Source organism: Pygocentrus nattereri, chromosome 18 (genome assembly GCF_015220715.1).
Source record: "Pygocentrus nattereri isolate fPygNat1 chromosome 18, fPygNat1.pri, whole genome shotgun sequence".
Classification (NCBI taxonomy): domain Eukaryota; kingdom Metazoa; phylum Chordata; class Actinopteri; order Characiformes; family Serrasalmidae; genus Pygocentrus; species Pygocentrus nattereri.
In genome coordinates this window covers 12,368,979-12,395,727 of record NC_051228.1, presented here as the reverse complement: position 1 = coordinate 12,395,727, position 26,749 = coordinate 12,368,979, and the positions used below count along the sequence as shown (strand labels likewise).

General features: G+C 40.1%; 1 protein-coding gene across 1 annotated transcript; it reads left to right on the top strand.

Moving 5' to 3' along the window:
- The first annotated feature begins 466 nt into the window (after positions 1 to 466).
- On the top strand, positions 467 to 26,749 carry katnal1 (katanin p60 subunit A-like 1). Its single transcript, XM_017717478.1, has 11 exons — positions 467 to 553; positions 1,140 to 1,440; positions 1,610 to 1,770; positions 2,811 to 2,973; positions 3,957 to 4,084; positions 12,093 to 12,198; positions 13,944 to 14,102; positions 15,405 to 15,531; positions 15,623 to 15,757; positions 18,707 to 18,833; positions 26,078 to 26,749. The coding sequence occupies exons 2-11, from the start codon at positions 1,276 to 1,278 to the stop codon at positions 26,274 to 26,276; spliced, it is 1,470 nt and encodes a 489-aa protein (XP_017572967.1). The 5' UTR covers positions 467 to 553; positions 1,140 to 1,275; the 3' UTR covers positions 26,277 to 26,749.

The following is a 26,749-nucleotide window of genomic DNA, read 5'->3' as shown; positions in this document are numbered from 1 at the left end:
CCTTTCAGCAGTGGAACATTATATGTACATGAAGTGGTTGAGGAGTTGGCTTACAGGACTTATTCCATTCATAATCATATGGTGTGTCTGCCTAAATTGGCACACGTGGCTGAAACTAAAGAAAAATAGACATAGTTAAAACAGATCCATAACTTCATTCTATATTTATCACCAACGTGCATCAGTGAAAATTACCGTTTATACTGTAAAATAATTTATAAAATTATAAAAAAAATGTCCGGGTGTTCGAGGGGGTAAATTTAGGTGGGAGATGTACACACTGCAACAAGAGAAGCTAAACACTCTTACATGCAAATATATTTTTCATGTTCAACAAGAAACCTGAATTACACAATTTTTATAATTAGATATTTAAAATATACAAAATAGGCTTAGAAAGCAACTGAGTGACATGATCATATAACGTTGCCCCGGTTTCTCTGAAGCCCCGCCTCTTTCTTATGCCTTTCGTCATTCAGCGTCTCTTCGCCGCCATGGTAACATCAGAGCGCGAAGATCTGTGGCTAAGACGGTCAAAAAGAATAGCTGCAAGGTAAAACCTCTAAAATGTTAACGTTATGCGAGTGTATACTTGCATGCAATATTAGACTTGAATTCTCTATGTCTTTTTAATAATCGTAAAGCAAATTTTAGTCTATTTTCTTGTTACCACGCGAATCTCTACTGCCTTCGGTGGCCTACGTCTGGGGCGTATTTCACAAGTGCCTTATGGGAGTTGTCGTCCATTTAACCGAAGTAACACTAAATTGTCTAGCAGATCTGGGTGGATTAAACTACAAATCCCTAGTCAGTCATAGTAACGGCAAGAAAGCAAGCGCTTAAAAATGTCTTGTAAGCATTGTCTGATATTTGGTTTGATTCGAATCTTGGTTTTCAGCTGTACTTTATATATCGTTTTGTCTGTTTAGTGGTTGTAAATGCTCGTTTTAAATAAATCCAGGTTAATATCATATAGCATAGTTCCTTTAGTGTCACTTGATGTCTTTGATATCTTTTGAGGTTCTGATTAACTACTGATTAACTATTGAGTAGTCCAACTGGGGTCAGTCTGTGCTGAAGTTATGTTCGAATATTTAACCTCTATAGCCTAATTAATGTCTGTTATTTTAACTTGCCAGGACTTTTTGACTTCCATGGCCTATCTTCAGTGAGCAACATCAGCAGAAGCACCTTCAATCCAGCAACTGTAATGTAACTCTGAGCTCTCAGATTGGACCCCCTCCCCCCGCAGTGCATCGCCTTAAAGAATTTTGCATGATGAATTTGGCGGAGATTTGTGACAATGCTAAGAAGGGAAGAGAATATGCATTGCTTGGGAACTATGACTCTTCCATGGTATACTACCAGGGAGTTATACAGCAGATCCACAAACATTGTCAGTCTCTAAGAGATCCTGCACTGAAGGTTAAGTGGCAGCAGGTGAGCCTCAAAAAGTAGAATGTTGAATCCTTAGTTTATATACTTTGTATAGACATGTGTATGAAGGAAGTTATTAATGCATTTCTAAAGACAATTCCAGTGATTTCTGGTATTCTTGTGACTTGAGAAACAATGGGACAATGAGCATAAAGTTATCTGCTGAATGCAGGTAAGGCAGGAGCTAGTGGAGGAGTATGAGCAAGTCAGAAGCATCGTAAGCGCTCTGGAGAGCTTTAAGGTGGATAAGCCAGTTGAGCTTCCCAATCCTCAACCAGAAGAATGTCCAAGGGACCCTGCTGTCTGGCCACCCCCTATCCCAGCCGAACACAGGTGTGTTGGTCCCTGCCATAATTAGTTCTTTTGTTGTGTCGGTCAATGAAATCAACAAAAGGATGTTGAGGATTGTTCATGAGGATTTTCATTTCATGAAGAATTCTTGGCATTCTTCTGTTTTTTTCAGTTACTGAAAATAGTGGTTTGGCTGGCAGATACTATGTGCAAGGATCTACATGGAAGTGTAGGTTGAAACATTGGTGGCATGGTGCTAGTTGTGACATGTTAAAAATATATCACAAAAAATACTGTTAATATATACACTAAGAAGTGAAAATTAGAACAGGACACAAATCGATTTAAAAAGATTGTAAGAATTGAATTAATGAAAAATATTGCTTTACATTTTCTGAAGTATAATTTTTATAATATAATTTTTCTTTGCATTGTTTCAAAGTATTTATTGGACTTGGTTAAAGTAGTCAAACTGCGTCTTACCACATTAAGTAAATGTTTTAGGTTCTGACTTTTACAGTGTAGGATTCAATATGTAGAACTGATATGTGTGTGTGTTCACTGACCACTTAATACATTCATGTATAATGAACAGTGCTTTGGTTAAAATAACACTTAGTATAGTTACACCAGTTAACTACATTGAATTGAACTGAATTGGTTTGAATTCGGCGGCACGGTGGCGTGGTGGGTAGCGCTGTCGCCTCACAGCGAAGAGGGCCTGGGTTCGATTCCCCGACCGGGTGACCGGGGTCCTCTCTGTGTGGAGTTTGCATGTTCTCCCCGTGTCTGCGTGGGTTTCCTCCGGGTTCTCCGGTTTCCTCCCACTGTCCAAAGACATGCGGTCAGGTTGATTGGACGTGCTAAATTTCCCCTAGGTGTGAGTGACTGTCTGTCTGCCCTGCGATGGACTGGCGACCTGTCCAGGGTGTATCCTGCCTTCCGCCCGAAGACTGCTGGGATAGGCTCCAGCACCCCCCCGCAATCCTGACGGAGAAGCGGATTAGTAAATGGATGGATGGATGGATGGTTTGAATTCAATTGAAATAAAAATATCCCCATTTCCCTCTTTGGACTCCTAGAGTGGCTGCCCAGGTGAAGAGGCCAAACACTGGTGTGAAACCCCAACGCAAGGACTCACCTGGGATGCAGCACCGTGGGCCGGCAGGGAAAGGCCAGCCTAATGTCAAATCAGACAAACCCGGCACCCGCGATGCCCGTGTAGCCAAAGCTAAAGATGACAAAGTGAGTAACCCTAAACAGTGTAAATCTTGTTTAGGGAAGTATGCCTTAGATCAGTGTTGTCATCACAGCCATTTCAAGTGAAAATGGAAAAAAAAAAATTCCATAGGAAACAAATTTAATTTCTAAGTGGAAATCCACAGAATTCCTCACCAGGAACGTCTAGGGATTGTCAAGGTTCAGATTCAGTTTCATTGCATTTTCTGACTTGGTTAAATTAAAACAGAACAGACTCCAACCTTGCTTAAATGCAAGAAAACAAGTTATAAATGTTTATCATAGCCTTTACCCTAGTATCAAAAGGAAAAATACACACACGTGTAGTAGACCTTGAAATATTACATGGACACTTGAAACATTAAAAATTTAAATGTACCCAGTTCCTCAGCCTTTTAAACCTACCTACTGCAGCTGAAATTTATTTTGATGATATGACTGGTGTGGAATTGCGTAGACTTGTGTGGAATTGGAACAGCAGTCCCATAGAATGTTGTAGAGGTAGGACAATCGGTGTGCAGAGTATGTTGCAGTGCAGGGCCAAACTTCTGAATGTATCTCCCAGGCCAACATCCCCTATTACTGCCACCTAATTCCACCTTACATTGTCTTTTACTTTCTTGGGGAAAATGTACAGCCTCAAAAGTCATTTTCTGCCATCATTTGTTTTTTATATTTTAATTTGTTAATGTATTGTGGAAATTCTGATTTACCATATTCAAAAGTGCATAATTTCAGCTATATCTTGACCTATCTAAACAATATTTAGATAGTCCAATAATAGTCCAACTGCACAATAGCAAGCTAGAAAACACCTAACACCCAATTTTACTTCAAAACTTGTATCATTTTTGAGTTAGACTTAATAAATGTGATTATTATTACTTGTCGTTAAAATGTTTATGATGGATATTAATAAGTACATGATACATATATGAATAAAGTAGTAAACAAGCAAGATATAAATAAGCATTTGTGTGTCTCCTTAGGGCAAGAAGGGGATCCAAGAGGGGGCAGGGGACGGAGAGCTGAAGAAATTTGACGGTACAGGTTACGACAGTGACTTGGTTGAAGCCCTGGAGAGAGACATTGTGTCAAGAAATCCCAACATCCACTGGTAAATACTGAAGTTTGTATCCTCTTATATTAGTGCCTCCCAGATGTTAACATTTTTGGCTTATATTTACACTGATTTCAATGAACTAAGAATTCTGAGAATGGATAAGATCGGCTGACATAATTTATGTTTATATTCTAGGCTTTAATTTTATACTTAAATAGAGTATGTGTTTTTACATACAGATATGGTTGTCAGTTCTCATTTGGCACACTTCTTAGATTACGTTTATTTCACATACCTTATTACTCAGTTGTGATTTTTTGTTTTTTGCTCATATGTGATCTTTCTGCCTTGGTAGTTTGCGGTTGTGCGTGAGTGGCTCATATCTGTCTTTAGTGTGAATGTACCTGTGTTCAGAAACAAACATGCATGCTCATCTTACTCAATTCATCCAAATGATGTATGTCATGAACAACAACAACAATGAATAACCAAACTAACAGCACAAGGCTTCATCACAAAAAGAATTAGCTCTGATCAGCTCTCAGTTCTTCATGATTAGCAAAGAATGTGAAAGGCTGATACTTTAATGCTTCTTCATTTTTTTCAAATTAGCTGCTGTTGCCACACTAAAAAACACTGGATGGTGATGGTAATATGTACACGTGGAGTGCAAAAAACCCTAAATGAATTCTAATCTGACTGTTGTCATTAAGGCTGCATGGCCATGTCATGAAAAACCATATAAAAACATGCATCTCCAAAATAGTAATTTTACAGCATAAGGTATTCTTAACCTTTCATTTAAGTAAATGTAAAGAGGTTTTATTCCATGTTATTTTGGAGCATTTTTTGTTTATTTATCTATACTTTTACACAAAAGGATATGCTGTCACGTTCAAATGATGTAGAAACTGGATGCTGTGCAAAATGAAAATAAAAACTTAATGATGTGCAAATCATTAAAACCCTATATTTGCTAGGGGCAACAGAAGACTTTAATGCTTAAAAAAGCACCTGGTTGAACATCTAACAACTAATTAGGTTTATTGGCAATTGGTTAGTAATGTGATTGGGTATAAAAGAGCATCCTGGAGAGGCTGAGTTTTCAGAAGTAAAGATGTGGAGGGGTTCACCACTCTGAGAAAGACTGCCTGAGCAAATAGTGCCACAATTCAAGAATAACAAATTATAATACAGGGCTGTTCAGTTTCATTCACAGAGGGCTGGTGTGGCTGCAGGTATTCACTCAAATAAAGCAAGAGGTCACCTGATGAAATGTCTGAAGACTAAGACCAACTGATTAAACTAGTAGATTAAGATGTGCTGCAGCTTGTTTGGAGTGAAAACCTGCAGCCACAGTGGCCCTTTGCAGAGAAGATAGAACCCCCTGGAGTAATAGCAATGAACTGAGAATTGATCATCTTTGGCACATAATATCATTAAGATTTCAAGACTCCGGAGCAATTTCTGTATGCAAAGGACAAAACCAATATTGGATGGCTGTTATCATTGGGCTCCAGATGGCACTGCACTGAAAACAGACACGATTCTGTAGTTGAAATTACTGCAGGGAATCAAGAAGACTGCAGTTTATTGCTGCATCCACAAATGCAAGTTGAAACTCTACCATAGCAAAGTAGAAGCCCTGTGTAAGCAGGATTCAGCTAAACTGGCCTGACTGTGATCTATACCTGTCACATTTGGGTTATTATGAAGTGAAAAATATGACAAAGGAGACTCTGAACTGTTGAGCAGCTGAAATGCTACATCCAACAGAAATAGGAAAACTTTTCACGGTCAAAACTACAGGAATTGGTCTCCTTATTCCTTACAGCGGTAAACATGTGGTAAATGTGCCCGAACTTTTTTGAAACGTGTTGCCGGCGTCAAATAGAAAATTGGGCATATATTTAAAAAAAAAAAACAGTATAATTTCTCTGTTTCAACATTTGGTGTCTTTGTATTAATTTCAATGAAATATAAGGTTTAAATGATTTGCCCATCATTGCCTTCTGTATTTATTTACATTTTGCATCCTGACATTTTTGGAAATGGGGTTGTAATAAAATAAATAAATAAATAAAATAATAAAACTGACCTATATGAGGCAAAAGGAACCCGAAGGTTAATAGACTCTAACGTCATATTGAACTTTTAATATCTGCGAACTGCTACCCTAAACTCAGAAGACAAATAACAGACTCCAAAATGACCATGCTGAACAAGGACAGCAGTAAAAACTGTGAATTTCTCTGCTTATTTGTTTGTGGAAGCCGACCAAACAGAAAGGAACCACATTTTGTTTTGTTTACCTGACGTAAGGAACAATGCTAGCAAAGGGGCCCAAACACAGTGCCGAAACGGGAATAAAGAGACTAGATATAAGCAAGAAGATGCCAATTGCAAATATAGTAGCAGGCATTTTGATGACGTTATCATAAAGGGTCTGTTCCATGGAGCAAAGTTGTGATGAAAGTTCAGTTGGATTTGTAATGGCTTTTTAGACTGAGGTCACAATGCTGCATATCAGATATGTATCAGATTTCAGTATGTTTGTTTCAGTACTGTTATTCATTAAAGAGCCTACATTTGACCACCTTTAGGGTATGAACTACCTTGTGCCTGACTCATGAAAACTTTGTTACAACGAGCAAACGAGCAGAGATTTGTGCAAATGATGAATCAGCTTCAGAGTGTGAAATTAAGCCCCAGCCTAGCCAGTTTATACCACTGTGCATGTAAAATAAGTACATCCACTTTTATACTAGATTGCCATGCACACAAATCACCACTGTTATTTTCTATTTGTATTCTCATTATTGATACTATAGGTCGTATTGATAATATTTGGTTAAGCAGTCGCAAATCAGCCATTTTTTGCGTTCAAATATGATTGTGGGTTCATTTTGATGTGGGTTCATTCTTTTATATTTTTTTGTTCAGAATGATCGGTTCTCATTAGTACTGGTGTCTCATTTACATATTACTTATGACTCAGGCCCTAATTCTTTCAGATGTTTCATAGAGACTGATAAAACAACATTCAGCAACAACATTCTTGATAGCCATTAGCTGTGCTTGTAGGTGGAGTTAAGAGGTAAAGTAGTGAGTGCACTGCTCCGCCTACTGACCAAACATTAAAGAACAAAATGTGAAATAAAAAATGTCTTGACTTTTTTTCCAGATGTCAGGGTGATGAGAATTTTCTAATATAACACATTTAAATGCAATGTTAACACTAACTGTGTTTAGTATTTTAAATGTTTTGTGTGGTGTTACTCACATAAAACAAAAGCACAGTGTAATGTATACAATTTTCAAATGGGGCATTGAATAGTTCCAGCACTTTATACCACTGTACATGTACAATAAGTACACCCACATTTGTATGGGATTGTCATGTGCACACATTTTTGGTATTATTGTTCCTTTATATTGATGTTCTCCTTATTGGTATTTCAGACAATATTGGTTTGGTTTGTTAACCACAAATCAAGCGTTTTTCATATTGATAAATTATTGTACTCAAATGTACACACACTTCTACCAGATGTGGTGGGGTTAATTTTGACATTGTTTCTGTTCAAAATGACCAGTTCACCATATCGCTGCTATCAGAAGAAAACCTCATATCTCCAATTGTGAAGTTTTTCAGGTTTTGACATCCATCCATCCATCCATTTTCTAAGCCGCTTCTCCGTCAGGGTCGCGGGGGGTGCTGGAGCCTATCCCAGCAGTCTTCGGGCGGAAGGCAGGATACACCCTGGATGGGTAGGTTTTGACATAATTTGAGAAAAAAAAAAGTTAACCATTACATTGTACATTTCATGATGAATGGACCAAAAGAAATAACCTAAAATGAAAAAAATGTCTGGTCCCACTGACTTGCATTAAAAGCAGGTTTTTTCCTTCTCCTGTAAAGTTATTGTTTTGGAGATACAAGGATTTCTTCCGACAACAGCGATATGTTGCTGTGAGCTAGCGGCACCCGTAATCTAAGTCACCTGATGCAGGTGATGAAGGCCCTTGGGGGCAGCTGAATGTTAGTGCCAGCTTGGTTTGGGCTGAACTCTCCAAGGTGGTAGATCTTCAGGACTGGGATTGGGCATTCATGTTCTAAGGCAAGGAGGTGCTTGTTAAATAGTTTCTGAGTTAAATCAGGTGTGGTAGAAGAGACAAAGCAAAAAATGTACATAGAACATGTCTCAAAGTGAAGACTGCAGTCAACCTTCCTAGCACTGGTATGAAGGTTCCTCTTCAGTGCTCACTTTCTAACCATTGAGACGGTCTGTCACAGCCTGTACTGACATGTCACAGCTAAAAAAAAGAAGCTGTGAGTGAGTGAGCAGCGTTACACATTTAAAAATGTTAAATTAGAATTCACACTTCATTATATTTCTTTACAGGCTCTGGTGCTGCAGCATCTTGCCACTCATGAGTGTTTCCATCGTTTGTCAAAGCTATATGTAAAGAATTGTGGTCAACCGTAGGTCTCGAAGGACACCCCGGTTGAGTCCTGTGATTTTTCACAAAGGTTTCTTAGCCACATTCGAAGAATCCTACAAAAGACAACCTTCAGTGATGTAACTAGTGACATAACCTTCCTCAGCTGCATCCTTAGCTTTGAGACTCAGCCATAGTGCGGGGCCAGGACTGAGCCTGGAAACCCTTGCCCCAAGTTTTTGACCTATTGTGGACAAATTGTAAGTTTCAGTCCTGGTGATGACATGAAAAAAAAACAAAGTTCCTTATTATCAGCGCATTACCAGCTATATCTGTGGCAATACTGATAAAACTCTGGGTAGGGCTGTCATGATTATGGATTATGAACCTATGATTGTCATTTAAATAAGTCTGAAGAACAATTTAATTATCTTTTCTTGTTTGTTGTTTCCAACTATGAGCCTACAGTGGTCAAGTTGGCTCAGTACACACTTGCCAGATATATTTACTTAGTAGCCAACACTGGTCACTAACTTGTCAGATGTGTTTGCTTAGTGGCTTACACTGGTCACTAACTTGTCAGATGTGTTTACTTGTGATCTAACACTGGTGGCCAACTTGTCAGATGTGTTTACGGATGATCTAACACTGCTCGCTAACTTGTCAGATGTATTTGCTTAGTAGCCAACACTGGTCGCTAACTTGTTAGATGTGTTTACTTAGTAGCCAGCACTGGTCACTAACTTGTTAGATGTATTTGCTTAGTAGCCAACACTGGTCGCTAACTTGTCTGATGTATTTGCTTAGTAGCCAACACTGGTCGCTAACTTGTTAGATGTGTTTACTTAGTAGCCAGCACTGGTCACTAACTTGTTAGATGTATTTGCTTAGTAGCCAACACTGGTCGCTAACTTGTCTGATGTGTTTACTTAGCAGCCAACACTGGCCGCTAACTTGTCAGATGTGTTTACTTAGTAGCCAACACTGGCCGCTAACTTGTCAGATGTGTTTACTTGTGATCTAACACTGGCCGCTAACTTGTCAGATGTGTTTACTTGTGATCTAACACTGGCCGCTAACTTGTCAGATGTGTTTACTTGTGATCTAACACTGGTCGCTAACTTGTCAGATGTGTTTACTTGTGATCTAACACTGATCGCTAACTTGTCAGATGTGTTTACTTAGTAGCCAATACTGGTCACTAACTTGTCATATGTATTTGCTTAGTAGCTAACACTGGTTGCTAACTTGTCAGATGTGTTGACTTGTGATCTAACACTGGTCACTAACTTGTCAGATGTGTTTACTTGTGATCTAACACTGGTCACTAACTTGTCAGATGTGTTTACTTGTGATCTAACACTGGTCACTAATTTGTCAGATGTGTTTACGTATGATCTAACACTGGTCGCTAACTTGTCTGATGTATTTGCTTAGTAGCCAACACTGGTCGCTAACTTGTTAGATGTGTTTACTTAGTAGCCAGCACTGGTCACTAACTTGTTAGATGTATTTGCTTAGTAGCCAACACTGGTCGCTAACTTGTCTGATGTGTTTACTTAGTAGCCAACTCTGGCCGCTAACTTGTCAGGTGTGTTTACTTAGTAGCCAACACTGGCCGCTAACTTGTCAGATGTGTTTACTTGTGATCTAACACTGGCCGCTAACTTGTCAGATGTGTTTACTTGTGATCTAACACTGGTCGCTAACTTGTCAGATGTATTTGCTTAGTAGCCAACACTGGTCGCTAACTTGTCAGATGTGTTTACTTGTGATCTAACACTGGCCGCTAACTTGTCAGATGTGTTTACTTGTGATCTAACACTGGCCGCTAACTTGTCAGATGTGTTTACTTGTGATCTAACACTGGCCGCTAACTTGTCAGATGTGTTTACTTAGTAGCCAATACTGGTCACTAACTTGTCATATGTATTTGCTTAGTAGCTAACACTGGTTGCTAACTTGTCAGATGTGTTGACTTGTGATCTAACACTGGTCACTAACTTGTCAGATGTGTTTACTTGTGATCTAACACTGGTCACTAATTTGTCAGATGTGTTTACGTATGATCTAACACTGCTTGCTAACTTGTCAGATGTATTTGCTTAGTAGCCAACACTGGTCACTAATTTGTCAGATGTGTTTGCTTATGATCTGACACTGGTCACTAACTTCTCAGATGTCTTTGCTTAGTAGCTAACACTGGTTGCTAACTTGTCAGATGTGTTTACTTATGATCTAACACTGGTTGCTAACTTCTCAGATGTATTTGCTTAGTAGCCAACACTGGTCACTAACTTGTCAGATGTGTTTGCTTAGTAGCCAACACTTGTCACTAACTTGTCAGATGTGTTTGCTTATTATCTGACACTGGTCACTAACTTGTCATATGTATTTGCTTAGTAGCTAACACTGGTTGCTAACTTGTCAGATGTGTTTACTTGTGATCAAACCAGTGGTGGACAAGTACACAAATCATGTACTTGAGTTAAAGTAGAGATACCCAAGGTAAAATATTACTCCAGTGAAAGTAGAAGTCCTTACTCTAGACCTCAAAAAGTAAGATATTTAACTTTGAACTTTGTAGTGAAGTGAAAGTAAAAAGTCACCCAAAATAGAAATACTTAAGTAAAGTACAGATACATGAAAAAACTTTTTTTTTTTACATTTTACTTTACATTACATTTACTTAGTTACTGTCCACCACTGGATCGAACACTGGTCACTAACTTGTCAGATGTGTTTACTTGTGATCTAACACTGGTCACTAACTTGTCAGATGTATTTGCTTATTAGCCAACGCTGGTCGCTGACTTGTTAGATGTGTTTACTTATTAGCGCCCGGTACCAGTAAATCAGTACTGCATGCAGCAAATTATTAGAGTTAAGCAATGTTTCATTTTTTCACAAGAGTGAAAATATAAGCAAAAGGCGCTCATTCTGCTAGCATTCATGCAAAATTGGTAGGATTAGCTACATAGCTAGCTAATAATAATAATGGAAAAAACAAAAACAAAACATTGCTCAACACTGCCTTCTAAACCGGTTTGAGCACAAAGTTAGAACTTTTTGATTTTATACGCCTCCTGATGTCTCAGTGTAAGCATGTACTGCTTTCTTTTATTTACATTTATTCACCTCAAACCAACACACCCAGTCCATTTTTTGTGTTGCCGCACAATATCACTGTGAAATTTAAGAATGGTAGACAAAGATTAGTCAGTTGTAGTATTTGCAATCATCTTAAATTATACCGATCAGGTGATTATGTAATATTTGGATCATGCCTGACAGTGGATTGTCAATATTGCCAGATATTATCAGCCAGCTGATTATACTGACCTGACTCTACTTTATATTATTTCTAAAATGAAAGTGTTTTTACTGACTTTTTAACTTGAGGAGTGTGTTTTTTCAATAGTAAGAAATGTGTCTGTATTTTTCTAGTGTAATACGTCCTGGAGTTAAATATGTTTATCACTAAAACAACTGACTGCCTTGTCGCTTTGTGGGATTCGACTCCTGCAATGTGAGTGACAGCTGTCAGTCAGTGTGGTGGTGAATTGCTCATTGCTTGACTGTGACTCACACAAGCTGTTGTATGTTATGATTCATGTAGGGATGATATAGCAGATCTGGAGGATGCCAAGAAGCTGCTGCGAGAGGCTGTGGTCTTGCCAATGTGGATGCCAGATTTCTTCAAGGGCATCCGGCGCCCATGGAAGGTTAATATGTTGGACCTTGCCAACCAGACTCAGACACCCATATGTGACACATTTCAGTGTTCACAAAAACAAACACATTTTGCACGTCTGCTTTTGAAATTTTTTTAAATTAATGAAAGCTCAGAAAACACATGTATGCCCTCTTTTGACATTTATGCCTTACAGCTCCCTCAAGTTTTACGTTTCAAGTTTTATAACCCTGGAAGCTGAAAAAAACACTGAAAGATATCAGAACAGAATGAAATTTGAATATTTTCACAGCCTTTAAATATTATCTCCTGGAGCAAGATATTCTTGTGATAATGACAGTATAGAAAATAAACCAGATAAAACTAAAACTTGAGTTATGCATATACTGAAAATGCTACATATATTTTAGTCCACTTGATGGTGCCGTTTTGTAAAATTTAGCCTTGGTGAGCTTTGTGATTATTTCAATCAGATAGGTTTATGTTGTCACTCTCAGAACAAAATCTATTTATTTATTTATTTATTTTTACATAATTATTTTTACATTGACAAAAACACCAGCTTCGCTTGGTGTGTATACATGATTCTGTATGTGCACTCTTAAGAAGAATGTTGCCACAAAGTGTTCTTCAACCATTCAAACCATTCAAAACACCACTTCTGGTTTCTTAAAGATCCATGTTTGAGATTTGATTGTGAGGAACTTTTACGCTGTGTGTAGGTTCTTTAAACTTTAACTTAAAAAAACACTTACACATCTCATTTACAAAAACATGGTTCCGCAATGAACCATGCATTGTTTTTAGGGAACTGAAAGTGGCTCTACTATGGCATCATGCCAACAGGCCTGTCAGACATGAAATTGCAGAAGACTGTAAATTGCCATATAAATAATTCCTAATAACAATATAAATGTCTTTTTTTCACTGTATGCAACAATTACAATACAGGTCTAAAATGGCATAGATTGATCTTCCCTATACTGTCAATACTGAGTAACTTCCAAAGGATGTCAGAAACAGATTTCTGCAGCTAACATCACCAAGTAACCTCAGTAGCCTAAAAATACATTACATCCTTCCATAATGTAAAACTAATCCCTCCCAAACTGAACTTAACTTAGATAACTTGGGCTTTAAAACTGTGAAACATTAATGTATTGAGCAGAATGACAGATCCTTTCTCTGAGGTCAGTGTTAAACTTTGGTGCAGATATTTGTACATGAGTCAGATCAGATTTCAGTTTCACTTGTCATTTCATTTCAACTTGCATTTTGACTTAGTAGCTTATATTTAAATATTAAATTAATATTCTTTTGTCCTCTTTGAAGAGCTGTCTATGTTAAAATAGTAATGGGTATTTACTAATAAAATGCAATATTTAATAATAAACTTTATATATATATATATATATATATATATATATATATATATATATATATATATATATATATCGCTAGAAATATCAGTAAAACAGGAAATTGGTGTCTCAGTATCACAGAATACCGGAAGAGATGATACATCGCCCAGCACTATGGTCATGGATCAAAGTGGGCCCTTAGTCAAAGGGCCCATGACACGTCTCGAAAACGTGTTTTCTGTGTTGTTTTTTTGTGTGTATTTACATACATTTGCAAATGCGATCAGGTTATTTTGTAATTGACACCTTTATTTAGAGTGTGTGTCTGTACATGATTTTATTGTTTGGAAAGGTTTCTCTTTAAACTTACACGCTGATCCATTGGTTCACAGTATGCCTTTCTACTGTCTCTTAGGGTGTGTTGATGGTGGGACCCCCAGGTACAGGCAAGACCATGCTGGCTAAAGCTGTAGCTACTGAGTGTGGCACCACCTTTTTCAATGTATCATCCTCCACGCTCACCTCAAAGTACCGTGGAGAGTCTGAGAAGCTTGTGCGGCTGCTCTTTGAAATGGTAACTCCTAAAACTTTAAGGATCAATCTGTTGCCTTCCTCTCTCATTGATTACTCTATAATTCATAGTAGTTACTTCTCTGGAAAGGCATATTAAGTATTAGAGTGTTTGTGTTGGTGTTGTATTGTTGGATAAGAAGGCTCTTAATCGCCATTCCAGTTCACTCCAATGGTGTTTAGTTGGGATGAGGTCAGTGCTCTGTGCAGGCCACTGGAGTTCGTCCACACCAGTCTCATCTTAATGGACCTTGCTTTGTGTACAGGGGCACAGTCTTGCTGGATCAGGAATGGGCTTCCCAAAACTAGCCACACAGTTGGAAGCATATAATTGTTTAAAACATCTTTGTATGCTGTAGCCTTAACATTACACTTAACTGGAACTAAGGAGCCAAGGCCAAACCATGAAAAACAGCCCTAGACAATTATCCCTCCTTGACCAAACTTTACTTTTGGCACATTCAGAGAGATAGTGTCCTTCTGACATCTGCTAAACCCAGATTCATCCATCAGACTGCCGGATAGTGAAGTGTGATTCATCATTTCAAAGAACACATTTCCGCTGCATCCAGAGTCCAGTTGCAGCATGCATTTACATCACTCCAGCAGACTCTTGGCATTACACATGATAATTTTAGGCTGGTGTGCAGCTGCTCATGGGTCATGAAAACCCCTTTTTTAAAGCATTTAATGCCCAGTTATTGTGCTAATATTGGTTCCAGAGGCAGTCTGGTACTCTACAGACTGATAAAACTGAAGGTGTTTTTTTTTTTCTTTTCTTTTCACACTACACGCTTCAACACTTGACTGTCCTGCTATGTGAGTTTGTGTGGTCTGCTATTTGTAGCTGAGCTGTTGTTGCCCCTAGGCACTTCCATTTTACAATAATAGCACTTCCAATTGGACGACAGATCTAGCAGGACACAAATTTGGCAAACTTATATGTGGCAAAGGTGGAATCTTATGACAGTATCACACTTAAAGTCACTGAGCTCTTCAGCTTTCAGATCTTCACAGTTCTTCTTTGCTTTAGTAAAAATGACATATCGCACTGCAATTTCATATCACAAATCTTCAAAATATATAATAGAATTGTACAGTGGCTCAAGGTTTTCCATTCCTATTAATGGTCATAAGTTAACACGTCAGAAAATGTTAAATATGGGGCAAATGATGCACTTGTTGAAATGTAACCTTGTTTTTCAGGTGACTGACATGGGGATGATAAAATTATAATTTTTTTCCTGTTCAGCCCTTCTGAATAATATTCATTAGTTTTTATAAAAAAGTCTTCTGTATTCAACAGGCTCGATTTTATGCCCCTACTACTATCTTCATCGATGAGATTGACTCTATATGTGGGAGACGTGGCACATCAGACGAACACGAAGCAAGTCGTCGAGTGAAGTCTGAGCTGCTGGTGCAGATGGATGGTAAGCAGGAGACTGGCTTCTTAAAAGATTCTTATTTCATTTGAATTTTAGTCATATTGTGAATTACCTAATCCTGGCAACTCATATGCAGGTGTTGGGGGTGCATTAGAAAATGATGACCCTTCTAAAATGGTGATGGTCCTGGCTGCAACCAACTTCCCATGGGATATTGATGAAGCACTGAGGAGAAGACTGGAAAAGAGGATTTATATTCCTCTGCCCACTGGTATGACCAAGTAGTTGTTCTCTCTCTTTCACAGTCTCTTTCCCACACACCCTCATTCACAGTCACACGGGGGCACACACACATATACATAGGCTTCATATAAGCACCCTGAAGAAGCTTGAAGGCCAGAGCATCCTTGCGAAATTAAATTCTCGAGGGTTGTGTGAAGGTGAAAGCACCTTCATGAGGTTACAAGCTCACATGCTTTCTACAGTTTTGTGTTGCCTATTGCAGATGCTTCACGTGATGCTATTACATTTTATGATAGGTTTCATGACTACTGGAAAATGATTGTTATTGGAAAATGATTGATTCAAATGTCACTATAATGATTGATAGTGCCATTTGAATTCAGAATACTGTCACCATTTAAGATGGAATGAGAAGATTCAAACAGGAAGATGGTAAATGGAAAGCCAACTTCAGCCTCGTCCTCCTGTGAACCTAAATACAACGTATATGTTTTAGTACTTAGTACTAGTTAGTACTACTGAATAACAGACTAGGAGATATTCATTGTTTATTTAACAAATGTGCGTTTAACAGTGAAATATTAGTGTGTCCACCAAAGCTGAAGTTGTCCATCTTTGTTTATTGGCAGGCATCTTTTTTACTGAAGCTTTGTTGTGTAGGGTCTTGGTCTGTGGAATTAGCCCAGCTGCCATTTGTGCGACATGGTGACTGAGGCCTCCATGCAATGTCTGCAGGGTTGTTCGTTTTCTCTGCAATTACGTCATACTGTTCGCTGAAGCCAAGCGAACATCGTCTCTGCAAGAAGTATGCTGAGGCCCTTAGAGATTTTGTTTCTGGAGAGATTTTGTTTTGGTAGAATGTTCTCCGATCAGCAGGTCATTTTATATGCTCTTCCACCTCATTCTGCATAATAAATGATAAGAAAACTCAGTGCTGTTGTGCTGCCAGAGTAAAGGTACACAAAACAGTAAGGGTGCATCTATAATTGTAAATGGGTATTTTTAAAAAATAAATTTAAGGTTATCGCTCTAACTCAAGGTTTCAGTATCAGTATGTAAATATGGTGTCATCTCTACTTTTTTGATTTTTAAATTCTTTCACCTCACTAAAAGGTTGAAATTTTCTAATTTCTGTGTAAGAACAAGAGACAATTTTATATAGCTTTTTGCTTATTTCCCAATAATTGTGGAGGACAATTCACTGCACATGAGCAAATACAGCTCCTCCAGTTCACCCACACAGACATCCCACTTACGCAAAGCAAATGTTTTACTGATCATACATAACAAGCCCCATTCACAAAGTATTGAGTCACTGGCCTTGTGTTCTTGTGAATGAATCACTTTCTCACTCAGGTGCTTCACTCATGCCTTGGATGACAAATGGAAAGTGTTTGCCACCTTCCATGATTTTCTCTATTACTACATATTTGTCCCAGTGAGTGCTTCTTTTGACAATGCAAGAGATCATTAAACAAAATAAAGAGGACTTTATCTGATGTGGAAAAAAAGATGTTATTTATTTAGAAAGCAAAAATGTCAAAGATATGAATCATCCCTGTGGAAAAATAGAAATTCCCTCCTTTATAATTAACAACTTTCGTGGTCTTCAGTAGCAACAGCTGTAGCTAACATATGTGTGTCTTAGAAACATACAAATGGTTTTGTATTATTTTCCATTATAAAAACTTTGAGGAGATTAATCACTCTGATGGCAAATTTCAATATGAGTGAAAATTTGTGAGATTATAATCAACAGGACTGCTGGCTACATTCAAGCCTTTCTGTGTTAAACCAGCTTAATCTTACAAAACAATGACATTTATTGTCAGATTTCTCAGATATTTGTCTTGCATCGCAGTGGCTACTTTACACTACACTCACAGCTTCCAGAAAAAAAAATGTCACAGTAAGACAATCATTTAATACACTTTACATCAGTACACTTCATAACCTTCTCTGAATTCCACAGTGCTTCCCACTACTCCTAATTTTGCACAGGAAGTGTATTTGTATCTAAACTGAGCGATAGGTTCCTAAACCTATTAAGTCCTGAACTTATAGTGCATGTCTTGGATCAGACAAAATACTACATACTAATCTTTCCATAATTTTTCTATAGGCTGTTGTAAAACCATCCTCCAAAGATTGACCTACAATCTTGAAATGAATTTGTCTAAGCAATCTAGTCCAAAATATACCATATAATATGCTGTCATACAGTATTGCATGACACTCTGGATTACAGTAGTATAAAAGAAAGATAAAATCTTATTATTGGCTCCAATGACTGGACTAAACTGCTGTATTTTACTGAAGATATAATAACAATAATATCACTATCATGGAATACGACCAATCCTTGAATTTGTTGCATCTACATGTACCCCAAGGTATTCGTAGGACTTAACCTGCTTCATTTCTTAATTCTGAATTCTTATGAATCGTATAAATTCAATTTGGTGGATTTGTTGCTTGACTTACTGAGGTGGTAATTACTTTTTTCCACATTCCTTAAATAAATTCAATAATAAAATTTTTTTTAAATGTGTTTTATGATTGGTATGGATCTCTTTGTCATATAATGCATTTTATGTTAATTATGTAAATGTGACAAATATACAATAATAGAAAAGAAGGGCAGGGGAAAGTCTCATTTCATTCTGTCTACGACTGCATGCACTGAGCCTTAACGTCCATACTGTGACGGTTTAGGATGAATACACTTACTGCTACACCCCTACACTGTACATACATGCAGGCAGATTAATTCATTATAATTGTGGTACTTTTGTTCACAGTACTACGGACAGTCCCCTGAACAGTTTGTCCTGCTTTAGCTCACTGGATTCAGCTCATCAACTATTTATCAAACCCTTTATGAACTGAATCAGGTGTCCTGGAACACGAAAATAAAAACATGAAACTGTGCAGTGCAATGGAAAACCCCTGTAGTAACTGAAACTGCACTCTTTAGCAATAGGGCGAGCAGAGCTGCTGAAGATTAGCCTGAGGGAGGTGGAAGTGGCACCTGATGTTGACCTGGCTGTCATCGCTGAGAAGATTGAGGGGTACTCTGGCGCCGATATCACCAATGTCTGCAGGTATGTCAGGAAACAACTAAAATGTGTGCACACACATTGTGTCCAAAAATTTGACAAGTATTTATCTTCTGAAATCAGAGGTATTAATACAGAGTGTAGGAATGTTCTTTATTCTTGCACCACTCCAGACAACGGAACTCCACTGCTCCCCTGCCTAGTGCCACAGTGCTGTATTCCCCTATATCATGGTACATGGTGACCATAGGCTCATGTGTGGCCGCTCCAGAGCATCTCATTTTATTGACAATGCTTTTGTGTACTAATTATATAAGCTGTATGCGTGCAATTGCCTGACTGCAAAGTTCTGAGAAAGTCTTGCCTCCCTTAGTTATCGTTGCTACCTCTGTCAACTTTCATTATAAAATGGATCATTCAGACCGTTGTAAAATCCACGATGTACGCTGACCTATGACCGCGCTACAAGAAATGAATTGTGTATTACTATGCCATAGTATGAAAAAAATCCTTGTGCTGTTAATGGAACAATCTTTGACTGTGATGCTGGACCACCAAGTATATTGAGGAAGAACCTGTTTTTTGTTTAAATTGAGGGGCTGGCAGCTTATGATGTTAACCAGAACATCTGGTCAGCTAGGTAACAGGCTAAAAGATAGCCAACAGCCAAAATGTCATTAATATCATAGGCTGGAATTAAAGTGCTTACGGTATGATTAACTGTAAAACAGCAATATGAATGTCTAAAAAATACCACTTGAATGGCTTACATGCTTCAAATGTTTCAGTCAGAAGTAGTGTCAACCCCAGACTGAATCCCAAACGGCTCCATACTCCCTAAATAGTGTGGTAGCTATGAGTTTAGAAGTTCGAGCTTCTACAGCCAAATAATGCATCATTTATTGAGTATTTATTGAGTACAGATGTGTCTGAGTCCCAAATGACTATTTCTTAGCTGGACCCAGTATTTAAATTCGTTTGTAGTGCATTATGTAGGGAGCAGGGAGCCATTTGAGATTAAGCCCTGATAAAATCGCAGTAACACACAGCATCTCATGGCTTATTTTTACTTTTTTTTACAGGCTACCTAGTAGCACCTGTAACACTTGTAATTAGAGCTGTTTGATAATTAAGCTCTTCAAAGGGGAATTGAGAAGCTCACATCTGAAACTTTTTATATTACGGAAAAAAACTGGCTTTACAAGATGGTCGGTGCAGGCATGTTTGAGAGCTGACAAAATTAGAATATAAATAAATCTAAAACAAACAGTTAGTGGATTATGGAGACCATGTTTACGGTAATTAAACCAGGGAAATCATTTAATCACTCCACCTTAAAGAGGTAGGTTTTCATGGCTAATATAGAGGAAGTTTCTGTAACAGCATTGCTCCTTCAGATGATCTAATGCTGGTGCTAGTCATCTAGTTAGGGCGTTTTCACACCTGAAAGTCAGGATCATAGTCCAAACCAAGGTTCATGTTTTTGTTACATTGTATACATTTGATCTAGTTAGTTTTGGTTTCGCATTGCAAATTAGCAAGAGCACCAAAGAACATTGCATAACATACCAACGTCCTGTTGTCATCACCTACATTGGCTGCGTCTCCCTATACTTGACATTGGTTTGTAGGGGAGGATGCGCCTCAAGTCGCCTTTTCCGTTTGAAAGGAGCAAAATATTCACGTTTGAATCTTCAACTTCTTCTTCTAATTGTTCTGAAAGTCCAAACTGTCCAAGAAAGTGTTTTCACACTGCAAACGAACCAAACCATGGTTTGGCTTGATTGGATTGAGACCATCTCTTTTGGGTGGACCAAGTTTTGGTCCTTTGGTCCAGACTGTGGTTTAAGATGCCTTTTACCCCGACTATTTTGGTTTGGACCAAACTGAAAAGTCTGAAGATCCAGACCAAACAAGGTAGATGTGAAAGCACCCTTAGATGCTGAGGAGGACTTGTCTTTTACACAAGGTCTTGTGGCAACTTTAATGAAACAATACAGAGAATGGCATGTGTATGAGAGCTTTAATATTTATCCTTACACTCAATGTAACTAGACTAGATAGCAAATTAATCTTAATATTTTTCTGTTACCTCTTTTTTACTTATTCATCATATGAGAAATTGAAAATGTTTGTAGCAAATACAGTCTTTGTGTGTGTGTGCGTGCGTGCGTGCGTGAGTGTATATATATTGATCACCTCATTGACTTTCTCTGCCATTACACACTTTAACTGCTGCTGCACTCCGCACTTTAACTTTAGACTCATACTTTGCACATTGTAAGGTTTACAGGTATGACTGTGTGTGTGTGTGTGTGTCTGTGTCTGAGTGAGTGATGGTAGGAATGCATGTTTTATTTCCATCCATCCATCCATCCATTATCTTCCGCTTGTCCGGGGTTCGGGTCGCGGGGGCAGCATCCTAAGCAATGAAGCCCAGACCTCCCTTTCCCCAGCCACTTCCACCAGCTCTCCAAGGGGGATTCCGAGGCGCTCCCAGGCCAGCTGGGCGATATAGTCGCGCCAGCGTGTCCTGGGTCTTCCCCGGGGTCTCCTCCCAGGTGGACTCGCCTGTGACACCTCCCGAGGGAGGCGTCCAGGAGGCATCCTAACCAGATGCTTGAACCACCTCAGCTGGCTCCTCTCGACGTGAAGAAGCAGCGGCTCTACTCGGAGTCCCTCCCGGATGACTGAACTTCTCACCCTATCTCTAAGGGAGAGTCCAGACACCCTGCGGAGGAAACTCATTTCGGCCGCTTGTATTCGCAATCTTATTCTTTCGGTCATTACCCAAAGCTCATGACCATAGGTGAGGGTGGGAACGTAGATCGACCGGTAAATCGAGAGCCTTGCCTTATGGCTCAGCTCTTTCTTTACCACAACAGACCGGTAAAGAGCCCGCATCACTGCTGACCCAGCACCAATCCACCTGTCAATCTCCCGCTCCCTTGTACCATCACTCGTGAACAAGACCCCGAGATACTTGAACTCCTCCACTTGAGGCAAGAGCCTATCCCCGACCCAGAGAGGGCTCTCCACCCTTTTCCGCCTGAGAACCATGGTCTCGGATTTAGAGGTACTGATTCTCATCCCAGCCGCTTCACACTCGGCTGCAAACCGATCCAGCGAAAGCTGAAGTTCGCGGCCTGATGTCCCCAATAGGACCACATCATCTGCAAACAGCAGTGATGTGACCCTGAGGTCACCAAACCGGACACCCTCCATCCCTTGACTGCGCCTAGAAATTCTATCCATAAAAATTATGAATAGAATCGGTGACAAAGGGCAGCCCTGACGGAGTCCAACTCTCACTGGGAACGAGTCTGACTTACTGCCGGCTATGCGAACCAAACTCCAGCTTTGTTTGTACAGGGCCTGAATGGCTCGTAGCAAAGAGCCATGTACCCCGTACTCCCGAAGCACCTCCCACAGAATACCCCGGGGAACACAGTTGAATGCCTACTCCAGATCCACAAAGCACATGTGGACTGGTTGGGCAAACTCCCATGAACCCTCCAGAATCCTGGAGAGGGTGAAGAGTTGGTCCAGTGTTCCACGACCAGGGCGGAACCCGCACTGTTCCTCCTGGATCCGAGGTTCGACTATAAGCCGGACTCTCTTCTCCAGTACCCCTGCATAGACCTTGCCAGGGAGGCTGAGGAGTGTGATTCCCCTGTAGTTGGAACACACCCTCCGGTCCCCTTTTTTAAAAAGAGGGACCACCACCCCAGTCTGCCAATCCAGTGGCACCGCCCCCGATGTCCACGCAATGTTGAAAAGGCGTGTCAGCCAAGACAGCCCCACAACATCCAGAGCCTCAGGGCGGATCTCATCCACCCCTGGAGCCTTGCCACCAAGGAGCTTCTTAACTACCTTAGCGACTTCGGCCTCAGTAATGGACAAGCCTATTCCCATGTCCCCAGACTCAGCCTCCTCACTGGAGAACGTGGCGGTGGGATTGAGAAGGTCCTCAAAGTGTTCCTTCCACCGCCCAATGACGTCTTCAGTCGAAGTCAGCAGCACACCATCTCCACTATATACAGTGCTAGTGGCACACTGCTTTCCCCTTCTGAGTCGCCTGACGGTTTGCCAGAATCTTTTCGGAGCCGACTTAAAGTCAGTTTCCAAGGCCTCACCAAACTCCTCCCATACACGGGTTTTTGCCTTGGCAACAACTGAAGCCGCAGATCGCTTGGCCTGTCGATACCTGCCAGCTGCCTCTGGTGTCCCACAGGCCAACCATGCCCGGTAGGACTCCTTCTTCAGCTTGACGGCATCTCTCACCTGGGGTGTCCACCACCGGGTTCGAGGATTACCGCCCCGACAGGCACCAACTACCTTACGGGCACAGCTACAGTCAGCCGCTTCAGCAATGGAGGAACGGAACATGGCCCATTCTGAGTCAATGTCCCCCACCTCCCCCGATATCTGGTCAAAGTTCTGACGGAGGTGTGAGTTGAAGATCAATCTGACAGGTTCTTCTGCTAGACGTTCCCAGCAAACCCTAACTATGCGTTTGGGCTTGCCTGGTCTGACCGGCATCTTCCCCCACCACCTGATCCAACTCACCACCAGGTGGTGATCAGTTGACAGCTCAGCTCCTCTCTTTACCCGAGTGTCCAAAACACATGGCCGCAAGTCCGATGACACGACTACAAAGTCAATCATTGAACTGCGGCCTAGGGTGTCCTGGTGCCATGTGCACTTATGGACATCCTTGTGTTCAAACATGGTGTTCGTGATGGACAAACTGTGGTTTGCGCAGAAGTCCAAAAACTGAACACCACTCGGGTTCAGATCAGAGAGGCCATTCCTCCCAATCACACCCCTCCAGGTCTCACTGTCATTGCCCACGTGAGCGTTGAAGTCCCCCAGTAGGACAATAGAGTCTCCAGGAGGAGAACTTTCAAGCACCCTTCCCAAGGACTCTAAGAAGGCTGGGTACTCTGAACTGCTGTTCGGTGCATAAGCACAGACAACAGTCAGGACCCGTTCCCCAACCCGAAGGCGTAGGGAAGCTACCCTCTCGTCCACCGGAGAAAACCCCAACATACAGGCACCGAGTCGAGGGGCTATGAGAAAGCCCACACCTGCCCGCCGCCTCTCACCATGGGCAACTCCAGAAAAGAATAAAGTCCAGCCCCTCTCAAGGAGATTGGACCCAGAGCCCAAGCTGTGTGTTGAGGTGAGCCCGACTATATCTAGCCGGTATCTCTCAACCTCACGCACCAACTCAGGCTCCTTCCCCGCCAGTGAGGTAACGTTCCAAGTTCCAAAAGCCAGTTTCAGCAACCGAGGATCAGAACGCCAAGGCCCACGCCTTCGGACACTGCCCAATCCACAACACACCGAACCCCTACTACTGCCCCTCCCATTGGTGGTGGGTCGATGGGAGGGGGGACTCCTGTAACTCCTTCGGGCTGGGCCCGGCCGGGCACCATGAGTAAATGCCCGGCCACCAGACGCTCGCTGGCGAGCCCCTCCCCCAGGCCTGGCTCCAGGGTGGGGCCCCGGTAACCCTGTTCCGGGCAGGGTACACAAGTCCTGTTTTTGTGTCTTCATAGGGGTTATTATTATGGATCACACTTTGTCTGACCTGTCACCTAGGACCAGTTTGCCATGGGAGACCCTACCAGGAGCTTTTGCTCCAGACAACATAGCTCCTAAGATCATTCAAGCACGCAAACCCCTCCACCACGATAAGGTGGTGATCCAAGGAGAGGATGTTTTATTTCATTTTGTTAAATTTTATATTTATTTTATTCTCTACATGTGAATGTCTGATACTGTGAGCTCCTGTAACCACAACCAAATTCCTTGTATGCATAGCATACCTGGCCAATAAAGCTTGATTCTGATATATGTGTATATGTATACACACATGCTGTTTGGTTTCTCTAACTGCTATGATGTTCAATCTTATCCACAAAGTGAGAGTGTGGCTGCAGGTTTTCATTCCAAACAAACTGTAGCACTCCTAATTCTCCTCGTAAAATCAGTTGGTCTCAGTCATGCTGCTGTGTTTGAATGACAATCTATAGCCACTCTGGCACTGTGCAGATAAGATCCTGCCAAAAACTGTTAGCACAGTAAACCACTCAATATACTTTTATTACCTGATATCTTCATGCAGTGTACCAAATATATTTGCAGTTTTGAAACGTACTTCACAGGATTCAGGAACATGCTTTATTGAAATTATATTGCGTTAATACATCATCAAATCCTGTATGCTCCCTTAATGCTGTGCTGGAAGTCTTTACTGAAAGCCTGTATATGCCTATGCAGGTGAATCTGCAATCCTGCTGCCAGTGTGTCACTTGTATATGTTGGGGTCCACACAGATTGGCTGACATTTCCCTGCAATGCACAAAACAGTAACTGGAAGAAACAAAGAAAACATTTAAGTGTTTACATTTACACATGGTCACATCAGTATTTCAGTACCAAAAGATACTTTCCAACTAGATACATATTTGTTTACACACTAATCTAATTTATTTTCAACACAAATATTGGTCCCAAACTTTACCTACAAAACACATTTATGAATAAAACACTAAAAGGTCACAGCAGGTTAAGTAAAACTGAATGATGCCTAATGTTAATTTAGCATGTTACATGTTACAGTATGAATCAGTCTACATGGGTAAAACACAAAGGACTGAGGCATGAAATGTGCTTTGTAAATAAAATAATTATAAATGTTAAGCACACAGTTATCTTAACAACTAGCCCTAAACTTGCTTCAATATGCTACATCATTGTGAAAAAGCAGGCAAATAAACCGAATGGGCATGCCCTGTAGTCTTGCAGGATTTGAACATTTGATGAGGTAGGCTCAATGTAGACATAGGTAAGTGCTCGGCTCACTATATTATGAATATTTCAAAAGAAACAAAGAGCTGCATTCACATAGGCTTTAAGTTTCAGTGTGAGTTGTGATGTTTGTAGTAATACCTATGATGAATATGCATGTATGTCCAGTTTAATGTGCAAAATTTTAATGTCTTAATGTGCATATTTAACCCCTCAGAACACCAGACTTATTGCTGAGGCTTATTATTCAGTAGCGACTTCAGTGCAAGCTGGCTGAACTATTCTTAGGTTATAGAAGTGTCATAAAACTTGGCCAGTTAAGGGGTTAACCATGTTTTGATTCAAATTACCTTAAGTAAAACTGAAATTTAATTGAAATCTTACAAGATCATTAAAAACTTCATTGATCTACATATTTTTCCTAGTATATAGCAATATTTTTTTATGATATCGCACTTTTCTTTCTACAGAGATGCATCCATGATGGCGATGCGACGGCGGATCCAAGGCCTGAGCCCAGAGGAAATCCGAGCACTCTCTAAAGACGAGCTGCAAATGCCTGTCACTATGGAGGACTTTGAACTCGCTCTCAAAAAGATCTCCAAGTCAGTCTCTGCTGCTGATCTGGAGAAATATGAGGCCTGGATGAATGAGTTTGGCTCTGTTTAATTTCAAGAGCTAGATTAGGCTGACATGAAGGGAGAGTGGATCGATACTTGAAGCCTTTTTTTCTTTCTTTTTTTTTTTTTAACTCTTAGTGTCAGATATGAAAGACTGTAGTCTGTTTCCAGCTAAATTTTAAATACTGGACCAAGGAGAGCAGCTCCTGTATTTGCACCTTTATCCCTTAAAAATGCACTACTGCTGTAACACACTGGTTGAAGTGTGGTGTGAAATTGAGCCAATTTGATCATTTAAATTTGAATGTTGTTTCTCTTGAGTCCTTCATTTCCTGGTGGTTTTCTAAGTAGTACTGTTAGTCTTAAAGTCTCTCGAATTTGGATAAGCTAAACAAGCAGGTACATTGTGATGTTGGTACTGTATTTGATTTGCTATAATGTTAGAACATTATGTTTTCTGTGTTTTATTTGTTTTATGTGATTTTAATGGCTGTAATAGTCATAATAAATTGTTTACTTCAA

What these genes read in the sequence shown, in the direction of transcription:
- katnal1 (XM_017717478.1), top strand. Translation starts at nt 1,276, where the DNA reads ATGATGAATTTGGCGGAGATTTGTGACAATGCTAAGAAGGGAAGAGAA. An exon ending in TGCGGCTGCTCTTTGAAATG is followed by an intron (nt 14,103 to 15,404) that starts GTAACTCCTAAA and finishes TGTATTCAACAG; the next exon opens with GCTCGATTTTATGCCCCTAC. An exon ending in GCTGCTGGTGCAGATGGATG is followed by an intron (nt 15,532 to 15,622) that starts GTAAGCAGGAGA and finishes ACTCATATGCAG; the next exon opens with GTGTTGGGGGTGCATTAGAA.